Source organism: Labeo rohita, chromosome 8 (assembly GCF_022985175.1).
Source record: "Labeo rohita strain BAU-BD-2019 chromosome 8, IGBB_LRoh.1.0, whole genome shotgun sequence".
In the NCBI taxonomy this organism is placed as follows: Eukaryota; Metazoa; Chordata; class Actinopteri; order Cypriniformes; family Cyprinidae; genus Labeo; species Labeo rohita.
The window spans coordinates 4,491,940-4,513,196 of record NC_066876.1 but is presented as its reverse complement, the minus strand read 5'-3'; the positions used below and the strand labels follow the sequence as shown (position 1 = coordinate 4,513,196).

At 36.1% G+C, this 21,257-nt stretch overlaps 1 protein-coding gene across 1 annotated transcript in view; it reads left to right on the top strand.

Annotated features, from left to right (window-relative positions):
• frmd3 (FERM domain containing 3) overlaps nt 1-21,257 on the top strand; it is a 78,887-nt gene that overhangs the window by 23,098 nt on the left and 34,532 nt on the right. The window contains exons 4-9 of the mRNA XM_051116926.1: nt 2,137-2,215; nt 5,594-5,691; nt 6,035-6,158; nt 6,433-6,520; nt 6,686-6,774; nt 12,877-12,940. Coding sequence (XP_050972883.1) covers nt 2,137-2,215; nt 5,594-5,691; nt 6,035-6,158; nt 6,433-6,520; nt 6,686-6,774; nt 12,877-12,940 — 542 coding nt within the window. The remainder of the gene's footprint in view (nt 1-2,136; nt 2,216-5,593; nt 5,692-6,034; nt 6,159-6,432; nt 6,521-6,685; nt 6,775-12,876; nt 12,941-21,257) is intronic.

Here is a 21,257-nt window from a genome sequence, read left to right as displayed (position 1 = left end):
CGTTATTGTAGTGTGTCATATTTTTTTCATGTAATCAAATTAAGAAACAAATGGGAATTTTTTTTTATATTTTATATGCTATGACCTCTGTATTGGACACCAGGACTCGATTGTTTAAAAAAATAAAATGACATGAAATTACTGGCAAAAATAATGGGATATTTTTTTTTTAAGTCACCAATAAATTTGGGGGTTTCAGGTTTTCTCTAACCAAAATTTGTATTAAGATGATGTATTTTTTTATTTTTAAATTACATATATATCTGAATTTATGTCAACCTATAAACTTTCCAACATCAAAATATCATTAATTAATATGTATTTGTGTACAAAATGACATATAAACATATTTTCCTATTCTATTTTGCCTGGAAACGCTTCCAACACGCTTGCGTGTCGCGTGAAAAATAGGCGTCGGTTCTATTTCTAGCAAGCACGCGTTTTACGCGCGTCTCACGCAGGCAGTGTGCAAGCTCTAACCTGTTAACATGGGAGCCGAAATAAAAACGGACACGCCACGCAGCTGAGACGCTTACGCCACGCATCCAGTGTGTCACTGGCCTAAATGCGGCTAAAGTAAACAATCTCTCCGAGCGCAGCTCGTCACTACACAGAGAGAAGAGAGAGACGGGGCGAGCAGAGCTCATTTGCATTTAAAGGAACAATCCATCAGAATGGGATGATTTTTGCAGAGCTGATTTTGGCAAAGGTAAAAAGGGTGTTGTTTTACACAACCATTAAGAATTTTTAACCAAAGTATATTATAGACTTGTCTAAAGAACTTGTGGAAAATGGGCATCCTTTAAATGTAAGATTAAAAGTCCAAGATTAAAAAATGCATACCGGATGATGCACTAAATAACTGGGAAACAAACAAACAAACAAAAAACAAGTGTGGAGTGTTAAATTAAATGTTGCAGCTTTAATTACATAGCGGAAGGGGAGGGGCTATCAGACTCCAATTATGAATGACAAAATAACCTTATAAAAATGTATACATGGCTGAGTGCATACTATAGTGCAAGCAAATAGCGTGCAAGTGCATAGCGTATAGAGCATCATTTGGGACGCAATTTATTCTTATATACGCAAAGTGCACACAGAAAGCAATGCATTTACTTCTCTTTCACATCTTATTGTGCTTGAACAGACAAATACACACAAAATGATGTCAAAATGAGTATTCATGTCAACACAGTTAGTTATGTCTTAAGTGAACATAAACAGTTGGGAGAATATCAGATGTGTATAAATGTAGTGGATCTGTGCATTAGGTCTTGAAGTGATAGCAGCCTAAAAAAACATTTTAAATGTCACAGTAGTGTCTGTATTGCATGTTTATTAACATATTAATAAATGTTTTTCCCAGAAGTATATAATGGATTTTTTTTATTAATTTAATCTTAATAATAATAATAATAATAATGATTAGAATAATATAATAATAATTATAATTAATAATGCACTAACTAGTTTAACTAAACCTGTTTTTAGTCTATTAAATCTATTGTAGATATAAAAAAAAAAATGCTGTCAAAATTAACATTACATTTCTGTAGGAATCCTTGCCATTTGAAATGTTATGTAAGGTGGAAAATTACCCACACAGATTTTGCAACGGATTCAGTTTCGTCATAATAATTTGCTACTTTGATCAACATGAAGCTGCTCTGTTTGAAAGTGACTTATGTGTGAGTTGTGCTTCATATGTTTATGCTATTTACAATATAGACAAAGGACTTTTCGCCTGAGAAATGTCACAGAAATATTGCTAATGTGACCAAACTTAGAGAGGTTAAACGTCACTCACAATCATAAAAAAATGACAGAGAGAGATCGCAGACAAAGTGTGAAATGACTCTTCTAAGCAGACATTCTCTGAAGTGACGTCAATGAAATCAATCTTTCCCTCTGAGCTGTAAACTTCTCAGACTCATTACGTTTATCTTTGAAGACTTCATTTCATTCTTCACCAGAGGGGTTTCCCTCATCTCATGGATTAATATAATCATTTTAGCTCCCCTCATGCCCTCGGTTACAGTTCTCTGCATAATCTGTCTCACATTTACCGGCTCACCCTCAAGTGTTGTCTCTCTCTCTCCCCTCGTCTGATTGTTGATGTTGTGCTGTTTTCAGGTCAGCAGCCGTACACTATGTGCTTCAGGGTGAAGTTCTACCCGCAGGAGCCAATCAAGATCAAGGAAGAGCTGACAAGGTAACGGGGCTGTGATCTAATGTTCAAATGGCATTAGAATAACGTAAAAACAACCCCGGCCAGTCACAGTATAAACAGCTCTGAATCGCTCAAGTCAAGTGTACGAGGCCGAGGATGCTCTGGAAGAGATTTGCATTTTAAAAACGCCTCCTGGGCAGATTGTTCCAGTTTCATTTGGAAAGAGCATGTTTACTTTGCAGCTGAAGCCAAAGCGGCTGCTTTCATGTCAAAGTAAGCAGTGTGATCTCATTATAGTGAATCTCATGAAACCTGTTAAGAACATGTCCGGGTCATATTTCACTCCAGAACATTATTTTCAGAAAAATCAAGCACGTTTACCGAAATCTGTGCTCTAATCAGTGACAAAGCCAGAAATCTCCAGGTGGGTGGACTGTTATTCTGTATATTTATAATATGGCTTTTTGAATAAACATTTAGTATTAAACGATTCATTAGAATGAATACGATTCTTTAGAATGAGAATGAATCAGACCTTCCAGACAGTGAAGTTTAGTACGAAATAATTCATTCAAATGAATCAGATTTTCCAGCATTACATATGAGAGATAGTGATGTTTAGGACAAAACAATTAATTAGAATGAATTCATGAATTCACGAACGATTCATTAGAATGAGAATGAATCAGACTTTCCAGCGCTACATATGAGAGAGACAGCAGTGTTTAGGATGAAATGATTCATTAGAATGATTCAGACTTTCCAGCCCAGACAGAGATGTTTAGGACAAATCGAGTCATTCGATTGAATCAGACTTTCCAGCCCTACATATGACAGAGACTGACTTTTAGAAGAAACCTAATCATTAAAATGAATCAGATTTTCCAGCGCTACATGTGAGAGAGACAGCAATGTTTAGGATGAAATGATTTATTAGAATGAATCAGACTTTCCAGTGCTACATATGAGAGAAACAGAGACGTTTAGGACAAATCGATTCATTCGAATGATTCAGACTTCCCAGTGCTATGTATGAGAGAGAAAGCAATGTTTAGGATGAAATGATTCATTAGAATGATTCAGATCTATCTATCTATCTATCTATCTATCTATCTATCTATCTGTTAGAGTGATATTGTTTGTATACTTTATAATACTTAAAAATACATGATTACAAAAAAAAAAAAAAAAAAAATCAAGAATAGTTTAATAAGCACAAACTTTTTCTGTTTTTAAACTAGATTTTTAAAAGATTTTTCTTTTTATTATTTTGGACATTTTTATTTTTCCAAAAATGAATATGAAACATGTTTACTCCTCAGTTCTATGTTAATAGGATTTTTTTTTTTTTTTTGTCCTCAAAAGGAAGTAAAAATATTCTGAATAGACTGTCAGTGTCAGTGTGTGTCACATATTCCTCCAACGTTATCAGAGAGCAGTCGTCCAAAAGCAAGCTTTGATTTCATCTCAAACACACACACACACGCACACACACACACTCACAGATTGTTAGTGTGACTAACTCATTAGTGCTGCTCTCTCAACATGATGCTCGGTGCATGTGCACCATCTGAACTGTGAAGATAAATGTATTTGTCTTTCTGGATCTTCCACGCTTTCTCTGCGCGCTGGAAAACCAGGATGTTCCTGTGGCCAGACAGAAGCTTGAAAGAGTGCAAAGGCGTATGTGTGTGAGAGTGTAGCCCAGGTTCTTTGAGTTTAAATTGGAACATCCTGTGAAACAGGAATGAAGGGATTGAGATGGACAAGAGATGCATTTATGTGAACATTCACGCTATTTTCTGCTCCGTACCACTTTTTTCTGTTAAAGCTCACTTTGACATAGAAAACAACTATATTTCTTTCCTACTGCTCTCTCTGTGTTTAATATTTAATATAAAGAATAGATTTGAGTGCAGTGGGTTAGGAAGAGCGAGAATGGAGAAAACAGAAATGTGCAAGTGCACAAAAAGCTTTTGGCCAATGCACTGCAGTCCTGTTGTACAAGTCAACTTAAAATCAAAATGCACTCTATTATTCTTATCAGTAACGATTCATGAGTGCACATTATGCCAGTAGAAAAAAGCTTTTATAGTCTTTCATCAAATGTGATAACCTCTGAAATGGCTTGAAATGTCCTGCAAACCATCCTAATGTTTCACCTGTAAATTTGTCACATAACTCTTATTGGAAATAAGTGCACTTAATAGTATTTAATGTGCACCAGCAGTGTACTTTAAATGTTATTTAAAGTATTTTTAAAAAACTGTACTATTACAAAATATAATATGCAACTTAAGTGTACTTAAAGAATGACACTTTGATGACTGTTTCATAACAAACTTTAGTAGACTTTTAAGAAGTGCACTTTGTAATAAATTATTCTTTTTCCTTCAAAGTACATTTTAAATTATATTTTAATAATATTTTGTAAGAATTGATTATAATTTTAACTGTAGTTTGATATTCAACAGGAAATTTAAAGTTAATATATTTTAAATGTATTAAATGTCAACTTCATCATAACAAATGTGTAATTAAAAATATCTATGTAATTATGTAAAAATATTTTAGTTTACAGATTAATGCTTACATTTGGTGTGCTTTGGTATGCACTTTCAAAAAACATTAAAACATTGGATTCAAAAACTAATAGCTGCTACATATAGATAAGTAGATAAGAAAACATTTCAACCTTCAGTATAATCCTATTATTAGATCATTATTTCTTTAATAAGTATAGTGAATTTGCACTAGTCCTGTCCTTATGCATGAACTTGGATGAAAATAATAACGCAGGGTTTATTGTGCATTTTCAAGCCTGACCATCATTTTAAAAAATAATACTGAGCTCCTCCATACCTAGAGCACAATGCACTTTTTCTGTACTTAAATTAATTAAAGATTTTCATAGGGATTAAGTTTATTTTTTGAAGTACATGTGTGTTTTCTGTGTGAATATCATTGTTACTTTATACTTACCTCTTTGAGGTGTATCATCTCATGTCTATATTTATTTTTAGGCTTTACAAGAGTAACATTTCTTAAAGGCAACCGTAGTGCTGAGTGCTCAGGTCCTAGTAATGTTAGTGTACTTAAGCAGGGCTGATTTGCCAGCGGGCACATGCAGACCATCTGGTAGACGTTTCTGCTCTGGAAATGAGGAGATGCTGCCAGAATGGAAGGGTATCTTTATTAAATACCAGCCAATTGCAACACTAGAAGCTCATTAAAGCTGTCACACTTTGAGACAAAGCATCCTGTTCAGTCACCTGTTGTTTTGTATGTTCCTCGTACAACAACAGCTTTTGTTATATTTAGAAATATTTCTTTAAAGTAGCGTAGAGAATCCATGGTGCATGTTTCATGTCAAAATAACACAAACACTCTTTGTAAATGTCCCCTTGTTTCTATTGTCAGGTATCTTCTGTACCTGCAGTTGAAGAGAGACGTGTACCACGGTAGGCTGTTATGTCCGTTCGCTGATGCTGCGTATCTTGGAGCCTGTATAGTACAGGGTAAGAAAACAGTCTCATCTTAAAACAGCTTTTACAACCAATCACACTTTTCATTACATTTTCTTATATAACCAAAGCTTGACTACAATTTGACCTCAGACTCTGTCAGCGCTAGTAACACGGTGTTCCTGAGACATTTTCTAACTGGAAGCTTTTTAACTAATGAACTGTCATATTCCAATCCTCTTTCCACATTTCCCTGCTCATAAAGTGAACAGCAAAGAGAGTTTCTGATAGATATGTACCTCATTTAGATCAGGAGCAGATGAAAGTCTCTTGTTCCACAGGCTCATCAGCTTTTCATATGGTCGTTTGATGAGTTTTAAGGCTGGTTTTGTTGTAGCTGAGCTTGGGGACTACGATCCTGAAGAACATCCAGCAGACTACATCAGCGACTTCAAGCTCTTCCCCAAACAGTCACTCAAGCTAGAGCGCAAGATCATGGAGATCCATCAGAATGAGCTGAGGTGAGAGAAAAAATGCCAAATTTAAGCTGCATGACCACTGGAGAACTACATTTAATTGTATACTACCGTTCGGAAGTTTGGAAGATTTTTATTTGAAAAAGCTGAATTTGCAGCATCATTACTCCAGTCTTCAGTGTCACATGATCCTTCAGAAATCATTCTAATATGCTGATTTGATGCTTAAGAAACATTTAATAGTAGTAATTTAGAGATTTGAAAGTTTTGATATATTTGTAGATGTTAGATTGTAAGATTGTGTTGTTTGTTTCTGTAGGGGACAGTGTCCTGCCCTTGCAGAGTTAAATCTTCTTCAGAGGGCTCACACACTGGACACATATGGAGTCGACCCACACCCCTGCAAGGTACTGACTCTCCTAAAAAGCATAAAATATCTGGTAAAGTAATTAAACTTCTTTTAAATTGGCATGCATCTGAAATATGCAGCACTTGCAGTATGTGTGACGTGATGAAGACTGTAGCTGTAGCTGAAACATCATGAAACTGAACCTTAATCTAATTCATTTCAGGATTTCACAGGATCCACAGCCTTCCTGGGATTCACTGCAAGAGGGTTTGTGGTTTTCCAGGGAAATAAGAGGATCCACCTTTTAAAATGGTAACTATCTTATCAATTTTAAATATCTCTTTACTTTTCATCAGATTCACTTGCCATCACTATACTTTGTGTGAAAGTGTGGTCACATTAACAATATTTCAGAGAAATTTCACAGACAAAAAAGGCTTATTGTCTGTTGTCAACAGTATAGCAACATATAAAGCACAGCTCACACAGGAGTCGCTTTTAAACCAGCTTCGTGTTGGTCAATGCAATAAACCTATTGAAAATCTCTGTAGGGAAATGTTTTTTCCTGGCACAAAATTCTACACTCTAAAACCCAACTTGGGTTGTTTGGCATCCCAATACTGGATGAATATTGTACAAAACACATGCTGGGTTATTTTGACCCAGCTGGTTGGGTGAAATGTTTTTACCCATTATGCTGGGTTGTCAAGTCAACTATTGTTCAAAAATTAATACATTGCTGGCAAAAAAATGGGCTGGAAATTAAAAATTGCAGAATTATAGAGGCAACAGTAATCAAGATGAACATTTATTATTAAGCAAGAACACCCATGGACAAAAATATAAGACAAATTAAATTTATTTTGGTGAATACAACAATAGTTTACAATATTACATACATTTAAGCTTGAGTAACAAGCATGAAATAAAAAAAATTAACATTTAAAAGTAGCATTTTAATTTAAGTGTATTCAACTTTAAGTAATCACTTTTTACCGAAATAGCACTGATTCTCATGCTGGTGTGTCTGCGAAATCTAAGCCGGTGATGGGCTGCTGTTCGCCAGGGGAACTATGAACTTTAGCCTCGCGTTTCACTTGTAGCTGAAAGGTGCTGTGACTGACTCCATAACCTGCCCATAAACAAACAGTACTGTGTTTGAAAAACATACACTGACCAAAATTATAAACGCAACACTTTTGTTTTTGCCCCCATTTTTCATGAGCTAAACTCAAAGATCTAAGACTTTTTCTATGTACACAAAAGTCCAAAAACCAGTCAGTATCTGGTGTGACCACCATTTGCATAGAGTTGATCGGGTTGTTGATTGTGGCCTGCGGATCGTTGGTCCACTCCTCTTCAATGGCTGTGAAGGTTCTGGATATTGGCAGGAACTGGAACACGCTGTTGCATACGCGATCCAGAGCATCTCAAACACGCTCAGTGGGTGACATGTCCAGTGAATTTGCTGGCCATGCAAGAACTGGGATGTTTTCAGCTTCCAGGAATTGTGTACAGATCCTTGCAACATGGGGCCGTGCGTTATCATGCTGCAACATGAGGTGATGGTCATGGATGAATGGCACAACAATCGGCCTCGGGATCTCATCACGGTGTCTCTGTGCATTCAAAATGCCATCAATAAAATGCACTTGTGTTCATTGTCCATAACATACGCCTGCCCATACCATAACCCCAACGCCACCATGGGCCACTCGATCCACAACGTTGACATCAGCAAACCGCTCACCCACACGATGCCATACACGCTGTCTGCCATCTGCCCTGTACAGTGAAAACCGGGATTCATCCATGAAGAGAACACCTCTCCAAAGTGCCAGACGCAATCGAATGTGAGCATTTGCCCACTCAAGTCGGTTAAGGCGACGAACTGCAGTCAGGTTGAGACACCGATCAGGACGACGGGCATGCAGATGAGCTTGCTTGAGACGGTTTCTGACAGATTGTGCAGAAATTTTTTGGTTATGCAAACCTATTGTTGCAGCAGCTGTTTGGGTGGCTGGTCTCAGATAGTCTTAGAGGTGAAGATGCTGGACTCCTGGGCTGGTGTGGTTACACGTGGTCTGCGGTTGTGAGGCCAGTTGGAAGTATTGCCAAGTTCTCTGAAACGCCTTTGGAGATGGCTTATGGTAAAGAAATTAACATTAAATTCACAGGCAACAGCTCTGGTGGACATTCCTGAAGTCAGTATGCCAGTTGCATGCTCCCTCAAAACTTGCGACATCTGTGGCATTGTGCTGTGTGAAAAAACTGCACATTTTATAGTGGTCTTTTATTGTGGCCAGCCTAAGGCACACCTGTGCAATAATTATGCTGCCTAATCAGCATCTTGATATGCCACACCTGTGAGGTGGATGGATTATCTCGGCAAAGGAGAAGTGCTCACTAACACAGATTTAGACAGATTTGTGAACATTATTTGAGAGAAATAGGCCTTTAGTGTACATAGAAAAAGTCTTAGATCTTTGAGTTCAGCTCATGAAAAATGGGGGCAAAAACAAAAATGTTGCATTTATAATTTTGGTCAGTGTATTTTAACATCAAATTAAATTCAATTCAATATTATAATGAATCAAATCAATTTATGTTATGCAGGGCAAAAGGCGTTTTCATCGTTGTGTAAAATAATTTACAGCATAGTAAAGACTTTATAAATGAAATAAAAAGTATACAAACCTTTATTTAGCTGAAGAAGTGCCCCAAATCTGCGATGCTTAGATCCGCTCTCTCCTGTAGAGGACTCAGCAGCTGGGTTGTTTTGCCAGCGACAGGCTCAACCCAGCGGTTGGGTAGAAAAAAATAACCCAATATTTAATAACCCAGAATTAAAAATCACCCAGCAGCTTAGTTACAGAAAAACTACCCAGCACCTGGGTAAAAAATTATTAAAAACAACCCAATAAAATGACCCAGCAGGTTGAACCCAACATTTTTTAGAGTGTAGGTTATGTGGATTCCTTTTGAAATGACTGGATTTTGTGCATGACAGTTTGGTGAACAACATTAAAAGCAACCTCACTGTAAGTGTAGTGTCCACTTTGCAGCTTATTTTGTAAAAAAGGTTCATCCTGTTCTAAAGAGATAGTTCACTCAAAAATAAAAATTACCCCATGATTTACGCATCCTCAAGCCATCCTAGGTGTATATGACATTCTTCTTTCAGATGACTACATATATGATTTATATTGAAAAATGTCCTGGCTCTTCCAGGCTTTATAGTTCACAATATAAACCTTAATCTCTAGCTATAGCCGTTTCAGCGGATGATGTAGGATGTAGGCGTAGCGTATAAGCTCCGGTGAGATTTGGCGAACGCAGAAGTGCAAAGGAGAGAGCAAGACAAACCTCTGGTTGTGAATTAGAAGTACAAAACAAGGATTTGTAAAGGAAAATGTTGGAGGATTTTGATATAAGCCAAGAGGAGACTGGTTTTCCTTTGCTGTAAACAAAATTTGGTTCTTACGAGACCAGCATATTCTCAACGGAGATTATGCTATGCCTACATCATCCGCTGGAACGCCACTTCCAAGAAGGCCTTTATTAACTCTTTCCTGCCATTGACGAGATATCTCATCAATTAAGAGACAACGTTTCCCCGCCAAAGACAAGTTTTTATGGCAGTCCGCATTCTAGGTGTATTACGGTAGAGAAAGCCCTGGCGCATTCCCCGAATGAGTTACGGGACTTCCAGGTCTTCCAGGTGTAACCCGTAGATATGGATATGTATATGTACACTGCCCTCCAAAAGTTTGGAAACACCCCTGCCAAAGTGTGGTTTTGGATGATATCAGCATATATCATTATCATTTTTTAAGTAAATTGACATTATCATTGAAGACCAGCAATAATAATTTTCATTTTGATTACATAATAATGACAATATAGACATGTCAAAGTCAGACATGCCCCTTTGCCAGCTGTGATGCCTGGTTACTGGTTTAAACTTGGCCCAGGTTTTTAAAAGATTTTTGGGTCCACACACCTTAATAGCTTCAACAATTGATTGCCAGTGAAGTTAAGAATTTAATGAATTTAGGCCCAGATTATGCAGAGCTGTAATAGCTGCTAATGATCAGTGTTGGGAAGGTTACTTTGGAAATATAATAGGTTACACATTACAAGTTACTTGATTTAAAATGTAATAAGTAGTGTAATTTTTCAATTACTTTATTAAAGTAATGTAACTTATTACTTTTAATTACTTTTTGATTACTTTTCTAAATTTCTAATATTTTCAACTGTTAATCATTTTGAAACATTTAAACCAGGCAGAATTAACCCTACAGTAGCACTTAACACTGACGACTGACAGACTTTATCACTTGAATTAAGATTATAAGTAAGGGATAATATACATCTTTATTTTGTGATAACAGCTGGCTGGATGTACATTATCCCACTTATTACACAGCTGCTTGATAGATTATTTAGATGTTTTGTGTCAAAATAATTAGACACGAAAAACCTGTCTGAGCTGAAATATTTGAACGCAAAGCTTCCATGAAGAAATCAGTTGCTAGCAAATGGCAAGTTCAAACTAGACATTTTAGGGATACAGTGCAGTCATACCAGTTTTCTTACACAACATTTCACCACATAAATAATTAAGTAGTGTACTAGTTTGTTAGTTATCTTATTTTCCATTACAGTGTACCAAAAAAATAAATAAAAAATGGCAGCAGCTGCGTTTGTATGAAACAGTAGAGTGAGTCCACGATACCATGATGACAGAATTAAGAAATTGTCCACATAATATTGAATTAAGCTTTAATATTTTATTAGCTAACCAAATGCAAAGCTTCTGCCAAGAAAAACTATCAAGAATATAGCACTGACTTAAGTTGCCTATTTCTAAAAAGGATTCATGCCAATATTGTCCAAAAGCCCACTTTTCTAGGGAGTTTCCAACCTTTTGGAGGGCAGTGTATGTATGTATATGTGTGCGTGATCTGTATATGCATTTATACGTATGTGTGTGTGTGTTTGTGTATACAAACATATATGTATGTGTGTGTGTGTGTTTGTTCTGTTTGTTGAATGCAATTTCAATTATTCATATAATTATTTACAGGTGAAAGAATATGACATCTGAATATATTTTGCTTGAAAATGCACTACTTTGATTAAAAAAAAAAAGAAATTCTCATCTTTCTGTATATTCATAGCAGAAAATATTCTGAGGGCCGTCAAATTTAGGTGAAAATCACCAAAAATGCTGGCGGTGGCTGGCAACTTTCTTTTCTTTTTTAACTCCCTGAAGCCGTGTGGAGTACTTTTTAAAAAATCTCAACACCTATTAACTGCCATTATAAATCTTGGAAGAGCCAGGACATTTTTAATATAACTCTGACTATATTCATCTGAAAGAAGAAAGTCATATACACTTAGGATGGCTTGAGTGTGAGTGAATCATGAGGTCATTTTAATTTTGGGGTGAACTATCCCTTTAATGCCACCATGGATGATAACTACAAGGATATAACTTTAATATTTCAATAAATGTTCTAATTCTAAAAGAACAAGGAACCCAACACCATAGCAATAATAACACAGAAAACAGCAGTTTTAGAATATTTTTTTAGCTGATGAATGATGAAAACATCAACAGCTAATCAGAATCCATCATACTTTAAATGAGCTTGAGCATTTAAAGCGACAGACGTTGAAACTATATTAGTGTCCACACCAACATATCGTAATATTCCGTTTATTATAAGCTCACTGTGCAGTTTTGTAATCTGCTGTTTTAAATGCTTGAGCTCTTTAAAATTAGGGGTTGATTCTGATTGGCTGCTAGAGGTTTTATTGTTTATTAGCTGGGAAATAAATAGTTTTGATAGTGATACAAACATTATCTTTCCACTGTGTTGTTACTGTTATTGCTATGGTGTGGATTTCCTATTTTTGCTGAATGAAAATGTTATAATTATCTTTATCATTATCATCCTAGGCCTTAAATCTGAAATCAGACTCTAAAAAGAAAGCAAAAAAATATGTATATTTCTCAAGGATGTCTTGCCATTAAACATCTCCAGTCCTGAATATCTTTTAAAGATCTGATGCAATAACCTTGAAAATTGAGTTGCAACTAGAAACTGTACTCCCTCAAAATCAACTTGAGAGCTTGCAAATAAAACTGTTTCCCGACAGACAGTTGAAAGCCTGTGCGCTGTGACTCACAGACATTATGTAAGGCCGGTCGATCAGCTGGTCGGTGAGCGGTCTGCTCCTGATCTATAGCATATGAGGTTTCGCACGGTTGTTAACACCAGCCTACAGTCAACAAGCAGATGAATGCTTTTGAAGAGTTTCCTATAGAGTGACTGTTGACATGAAGCTGTTACATTGAACGCCTCACTTGTAACATTTCATTTGTATGCCTCACTCTTGCAGGGCAGATGTCAGCAAATTTAAGTTTGAAGGCAAAACGTTTTATGTGATTGGAGTGCAAAGAGAGGTAAGATAAGTGATCTTTTTAAAACTCTCATTCATTTTAGTCAAATGGCTCATATTGCATTTACCCACCATGTAACGGCATTGGAATTTGACTTAAAACCATTCAGATTTTCATTATGCTGTGCATTACATCATGAGGATGTTATAAACACAATCTTATGTTATCGTTCATTCATTTGAGAGCTTTGGTAACATTACCATGTCCATATTCTTCATTCTACTATAATAAATTGCTGAAAATTAATTTCAAAGATTCATATAGAATAAAACCTATTAAATTGGGTGACCGTATGTCCTCTTTTTTTCCCACATGTGTCCTAGCCAGGCAAAATTGCTTAAAATGTCAGAGTTTTTGTTATTAATGTTTTTTTACAGTCCTCATACATTATTAGGGGTTCAAGCAAGTAGCGCTAGAATGGCCAAGGTTCAGCAATCTCCACGTAAAATGAGAGGAGTATAACTGCAGCCTGGAGATCTCCAAATGGGGGTGGGCACTCCAAAACGTGGTGGGCACTCCAAAATAGGGCGTGGCTTCCTCCCTTTGACAGACATGACACACATGTGCAATTTTTCCCCCAATCCACTTCAGTGCAAACTCCGCCCCACAGCTGATTTTAAAGATTTTATTGGTTGTGTCAATCACAGTGTTGATTTCCTATGCTATGCTACACAAATGTTAACCCCTAAACCTACCCCACACCTTACCCTAAGCTTAACCTTATCAGTAAAAATGCACGGTGGGATTGGTGCTGAATAGCATGGTAGACAAACAGTTAATAAGATTATACGATATGAGACCGTCGGGCCGTTCTGTAACTCCCCAACCAGACCTCACCAAAAAAAATGGACCTTTTTAGTTACATCCAGTGTCTCTACCCAGTCCTACCCTGCGAATTTCAAGCCCCGGGATGCCCTGTTGCTCAAAACAAAGCAATAGAGTATAACCTTTCCTTTGCGCTTCACTGGCACGGTTCGCGGGAGAGCTCGTGGGTGATTCTAGTTTATATCATTAACCACTGGCCACGAGCTTTGGGGACTACAAACAATATTTCATTTATGAAGTTTACTTTTGAAATGTAAGTCAATAACAATAGGCTGAAGCCAGAGCCAATGGGGAAAGTCTTTGCTTGACGAGACTCCTCCCCATTTTGGAGGTTCTGCCCACTTTTGGAGTTCCTGCCCCATTTTGGAGATCTCCGGGTCTGCAGTTATATATACTTTGTGTGAAATTGATCGTGCAGACCAAACCGTAAGTCGTAGAGACTTGAAACTTGGAGGGATGGTAGTACTCACACCGCCGTTAATGTCACCAAGGCTCACCCCAATCGGCCTGATGGGGATGCTACAGCAATGAAAAGTACAAAATTGCTCATAACTCCTCAACCATCAGGCGCAGACTCAGGTGTCTTATGTCGCTCGAATCCTTGGCTCATGTCGGACAAAACGGATGGTTCAGATTTGTTTGTGAGCCTGGCGAAATTTTCAGGTATTTTGGATTTTTTGAAAAAACTACTTTTGCGAACTAGTCCTAGGTTTCTTTAGAGAGTGAAAATCAACTTGGTCAAAAGTGCCACGAGTGTCTATAAGGACATTTGTGTATCTCAAAAAAACATGGCTGCCATTGGCCGAAGAAGTTTGAGCACCTAGCCCCCAAAGGTCTGTGAGAAATTTGAAAGAATTCGGCAACTGGGGTGGCGATATCACATTTTTCAAGTGCGTCAGTGATTGTACATTGCATGTTTTTTTACATATACACGCAATATTTGTATTATACAATATAACTCCTCATTACAAACAACTTTGCCTCTAGAACCACTACTGTCAATCAAACTGTTTATTAAATGATTGAGTGGATGTATAAAACCTACTTTTGTGAACTAGTCCTAGGTTTTTCGCTCAGTCGGGAAAAAACCCCGCTGCAGTACAATTCTCTCTAAGTACGACTCTCTAAGTCAATAATTACCAAAGAAAAAAAAGTTGAAATTTACCTTTTGGGAAAGCTATAATGGGGTTATTTAGAAAAGGGGCCTGTCCAAATGTACCCAAAATCCTATAAAGCCTAAAGAAATACTCAAAACTTCACAAAACTCTGGTGAGCACATGCAACAGTTTTTTTTGTTTTTTTGTTTTTTTTTAACAAAAATGCAAAGTTTCAAGGAGATCAGACCACAGCTGTATATATAAGAGTCATAACCGTTAAAAAAACATAATATTTCTATGGTAGATTACCTGGATTTGCCAAAATGCTTTTAAAAATCATTAATTTAGATGGTTACAGGCTTGCTAAATTATTCCTTTTTCATATGTGCTTAAATGCCTTAAAGCGCTTGAACAGCTATATAATGCACTTGTATTTGCATTGCTTTGACCATTATCTGTAGATCCCGCCTTCTCATATGCCGTGATTGGTTGATTGGTCAATTGTGTATTGTTAGTGTGCTATTGGTCAAATTACTTTTCAGTCATTACCTTCAGCAAGTATGAAAGCAACAGGCAAACAAAGCCAAAACCAATATACTGAATTTAGAAATCTTGGCCAGGACATGTCCGGGACAAAAAAGGGCATATGGTCACTCTACTATTAACCACCCCTTATACTTTTTCATGCAGATATCAAAGTGGCAGTGTTTGCCAGTACAGATTGAAGGCCTGGTCACACCAAGAATGATAACTGTAACAATATAACTATACAGTATAACTACAATGAACTATAAGCACAAAGTTTTAATTTTTGAAAATCTTAAAACTGTGTGCTTATAATAGACAGAACGTCCTTTGGTGTGAGTGCTAATATGTTGTTGTTATAGTTATGGTTCTTGATGTGAACAGGCCTTTATTCAGCGTCCTGTGCCTGTCCTTCTGTTTGTGTGTCACGCTTTAAATCTAGTTTTACATGTGCTTCTGTCTTCTTTTCTCTGTGTGCACTTTTCCATTGCTGGTGAGTAAACATATACATCATGGTCATTGATTAACTCATGAATTATGATTATACAGCCTTACTATAGCCTTAGTACACTTCCTCACTCACATATCTGCCTTGATTTTAATCAGACTTTAGTTGTAATGCCCAACATAGAGTATTCATAAGAGTTTCATGAGCAACACTGTCAATTATGAAAACAAAAATAAAAATAAAAAAAGATTTATTTTGGATTCATTGAATGAATGAATTTTAAGAATTAATCTAAATGCAATATTGTAATTGTCACAGCTGTAACTGTGTGAACTTGATTATAAACAATTGTGCAGACAAAAGTTCTATAGATAAAATGTAGAATTTAGAATTATTAAAACAGTTTAAACAGTGGTTTTTAATCAAGAGGTTTAAGACTTTTTATTAAAACATTTTCAAATCACACAAGTATTACAACAAGCAAAAATAAAAAATAATTGTAAAATACGATATTTGTTATTTTAAGTCAACTCTGTATTGTTTTATTTTGTTTCATTCCCTACAAACAAACACCTGGAAAACTTATTGGGAGTTATTAGACTCAGAAAGGTTGAGAACCACTGGTTTAAAAGTATTAAACATCTGATTGCTTGTGCAGTTATGCATATTTTATGATGGGTATGAAACTAAAGCATTTTTGATGTCTAGACCTAGTGTGTGTGATTGGTTATTTCTGTACCTGTATCTTTGCTTGTCTGGGTCACGACCCATGCAAGCCTGAGAGTTGACTGAAAGTGGGTTGATTCTGTATGAGAACAGGGAGACTCATTTTGTGCTGTTCTCACTGAAGTCTGTCCCTCTCTGCATGTTCACACACACTTGAAAAGGATGTGTGTGTGTTTACTGGACGTGTACTGACCGTGTTTTACACACACGTGCACACGTCTGTCTGTGATACACACTATTCTGCTCAGAAGTGTTGGACTGCAGACTGTTCACTATCCCCAGAGGTTGAGCAACAGCTGACCTGTTCTCCTACTCAAATTTCACAAAATGATTTCTGAATTATTATTCATATACAGAGAGTCAGGCATTTGAACATACCTTAGAGACTTCTTACATAACTCACCCTGCACCGTTTGCGCTCCTGACATGAATCATACCTCAAATTGTGTGGCATAATGAGGAGATTTATGCTATATTTATTGCATGTGGACAGTAAAAATGTCGCAAATTGTGCTTTTTAATATTTATAATTACAAAATTGCGAGTTTTTTTTTTCTTTACTCCCTGTACATCATTATTAGATTTCAAATAGCAGTAAAATATATTTAAAGAAAATTAAGTAGCAGAAATGCCAGTGTTATTGTTAAAGCTATTGTTAATTTTTATAAAAAGGTTCCCACATCATTTATCAACAAGTCCCTTAAATGTCAACATCTACATGAAAAATCTCTCATGTATATAATTCACTTGAACTGTTATCTCTGGTTTCATTGATCCTCACAACTTGAAGTGCTGAATCCAGTGTTTCTTATAAAAGTGTTCAACTTTTAAACTTTTATATTTAATTAAGTGATAGAATGTTAATAATGTATACATGACACTAAAATAATACAATAAACATTAACTGAACAACTGAACACAAACATCTTAATATATAATATCGTTAACAAAAATGAAACAAAACTAAATTATTTATATATAATCATACATAGACCACAAAACCAGTCATAAGGGTACATTTTTTGAAATACATATACATCATCTGAAATCGGAATAAATAATCAGACAATATTTGGCGGAGATACGACTGTTTGAAAATCTGGAAACTGAGGGTGCAAAAAAATCAAAATATTGAGAAAATCGCCTTTAAAGCTGTTTAAATGAAATTCTGAGCAATGCAGATTATAAATCAAAAAATACGTTTTGACATATTTATGGTAGGAAATGTACAAAATATCTTCATGGAAAATGATTTTTACTTAATATCCTAATGATTTTTTGGCATAAAAGAAAAATCAATAATTTTGACCCATGCAGTGTATTCTTGGCTGTTGCTACAGATATACCTGTGCTACATGTGACATGTTTTGTGGTCCAGGGTCACATATGTGATGTCACCAATGTCCTATTACTGTTTTTACTGAAAATCACACGGAAATTGATTGTTTTTGAAAAAACACAAACTTGACAGTATTTTACTGTAAAATCACACATAATGTGATGATAAACCATTATAGGTCAGATTTACTCACATTTTGCTTTAGCGCAAACCCTCTTTTGGCATAAAAAAGTACTGTCAGAATTTACTAAAGACACAGTGAAACTTTAGCAATTAAAATGCATGGATAGAGTCATTATTGCATATGCATTTGTAGAAGTTTCCCTTTCAGATGCACAACATGATTTACCAAGATTTGCACTATTCAATTTAGTCATCTAACAACCCCAAAAAACTACCCAGGCTCATTGGAAATACAGGCCTCTACCTAAATTTCTGCAAAACTCCAAATACATACCTAGGTCATTCTACAGAAATGGCCACTTTTTTTTATTTCAAAATGTCTTAAAATGTATTTATTTTCGTAACATTTAAACTTAGACTACATTATTAGATTGCATTTTGACTTTATGAATACAGATAAATGACAGCTTAATGATTTTTTTCAAATCTTTTTTTGTGCAGTTATTTAAAGACCACATAAGGAAGGCACCAGTAACACCAGTGACAGTTTTCATGAAAAATGCATTTTATAAAATGGCTGCTGCAATGTATCAAACCACACGTTGTCAATCATGGTATAATTACTAAAGTAGTTGAATCTATTTGTACTTTTTTTTTTTTTTTTTTTTTTTTTTTTTTTACAATTCCCTAACAATAAAGCAGGTCATGACCTCAACTAAAAGCCTCATATAAAATCATGAGATAAATGAGAAAAGCTGAAAAAGTAAGTTTTCAATTGATGTATGGTTTGTTAGGCTAGGGCAATATTTGGCTGATGTACAACTATTTGAAAAACTGAGGGTGCAAGGGTGCAAAAAAAAAAATAAAAAAAAAATAAATAAATAAAAATACTGAGAAAATCACCTTTAAATTTGTCTAAATGAAGTTCTTAGCAATGCATATTACTAATCAAAAATTAAGTTTTGATATATTTCCGGTAGGAAATGTACAAAATATCTTCACGGAACATCTTTACTTAATATCCTAATGATTTTTGGCGTAAAAGAAAAATCGATATTTCTGACCCATACAATGTATTGTTGGCTATTGCCATAAATATACCTGTGCCACTTAAGACTGGTTTTGTGGTCCAGGGTCACATATTTGATAGTTGTAAATACATTTTTGTGTTTTAAATGGTAAATAACCTGCTTAAATAAGCACTTTCCCTCTGTACATGACTGTGGGGACAAGGGGTTTTGTAGTGCTTGGAATTCTATATAATTAATTTAAAAACTATTTTGTTATGCCTTCAAAACAATTTTTCATGCTGCGAGAATTGAAAACTGATACTTTTGAACATTAGCTTCACATCTTCATATGTATGGGGTTTCTAACTCAATAAGTTGAAGTGCTTCGGTACAAATCCTGTGAAACTCAGGTTTGACAAAACAGCTCAAACCCATATGCCTGATAGCACACATACATCTCGGAGACGTCTATTTGACATCTCCATTTACATCTGCAAGACATGTTTTTTAGAGTGTTTTTTCATCTGCAATACAACTATGGGATGTTTCCTTTTAGATGTGAAATAGACGTCTATTAGATGTCTTTAAGATGTTTACGATTTAGAATGTATGTAAAACTGACATCTTACAGATGTCTGTCAGATGTTTGTACACAGCAGATGCTTTCCAGATCAAGTGATCTTTAACAGACATCTTGCAGATGTAAGTGTGCTATCTGGGATATAAGGAAGTTAAAATAGCAGGGCTGTATGAGTGGATGTGTTTTTACATCCTTTTGTATTTGTTAATTCTAATGGGTAGGTTTAGGGTTGGGATTGGTGTAAGGGCCCAGATAGCACATGTACGTCTGCAAGATGCCTGTTAAAGATCACTTGATATGGAAAGCATCTGCTGTGTACAAACATCTTTCAGATGTCTGGAAGATGTCAGTTTTACATACATTCTAGATCACAAACATCTTAAAGACATTTAATAGACGTGTATTTGACATCTGATAGGAAATGTCCTGTAGACGTATTGCAGATGAGTAAACACTTTTAAAAAAAATGTCTTCAGATGTAAATGCAGACATCAAATAGATGTCTCCGAGATGTGTGTGTGCTGTCAGGGGGGGTTGTTGTTTTTGAAAAGTGCAGTAAGGTGTTGCAGAAACGTTGCCACAAGTATGTATTTTCATTGAGCATGAGTTGCCAAAAAAGCATGTCTTAACCCACTTTGTGTTCTTGTTAGTAGATTATCCGCACCTGATCATTATCAGCTCTATGCTAATTTGCGCTTCTCTTGGTAGATTGCGTTAGTCATTATGGAAATGATTCGGCTGTGTCCGCAAGGCAAGTTTGTTTACCATTATCTAGCAGGACTGAATGGAAAATCTGTATTGGAGTTTTCTGTATTGGAGTTAAGTAACTTACATTTAATCAGTTAGCAGGGTTATGTTTTTTAGGGTTGTGCTGATATCACTCTGTGTACAATCCCAGTTAGTTTAGTGCGGGATACCCGTCCAAAGCCTAGATGATTAGTGGGCTGTCCCTTGTCATAGTTTGGGTGAGCGCTCTGACATTCAGCTTTGTTTAAATTATGTGCGTGTAATGTCAGTGTGAGCGTTCAGCAGTATATTGCAGGGGCAGCAGTTTGGTGCTAAACGGCCTGGAAGTGGTTTGTATTGATTTCTTTCTGAATCCACTGTTCTGTTTAGTAGTCCATCTATCGATCCCGGTCTCAGATTACACCACGCGTGGGGTTAATGGAACTTATTCTCCTGACACTTCTGTTTTTCACAGCACTTTATCAGGCCTCATATATATCTCTGTCACATCGGCCTAACACGTACATATTCACCTCCGCTTCAGTCCTGGACATTTAATCCAGGATGTATATTCGCTGGGCTCAGGCTGTCACATAGTCCGGTTGGCAGTTTAGCACATTCACCCCAGCGTAATCTCAGCCGTGTTAACGAGAGAACCGGGAATCCGACGCATATCGACCCAGTAGAAAACCAATACCCACTATACATTTTCATTACAGCGCTGATGTAGCTTTCGTTCTCTCATGCAAGATGATTAATCCAACATGTGACTGTCATTATAAACCAGTTCATATCCTCCTAAGTGGTAATAAAATACACAATAAACTAACATTTATGACACACCCCTTCATTTGATTCTGCATATTACTGTTCGAAAAAAATACTCAGTGCGAGGATGCATTAAATTCATCAAAAGTGACA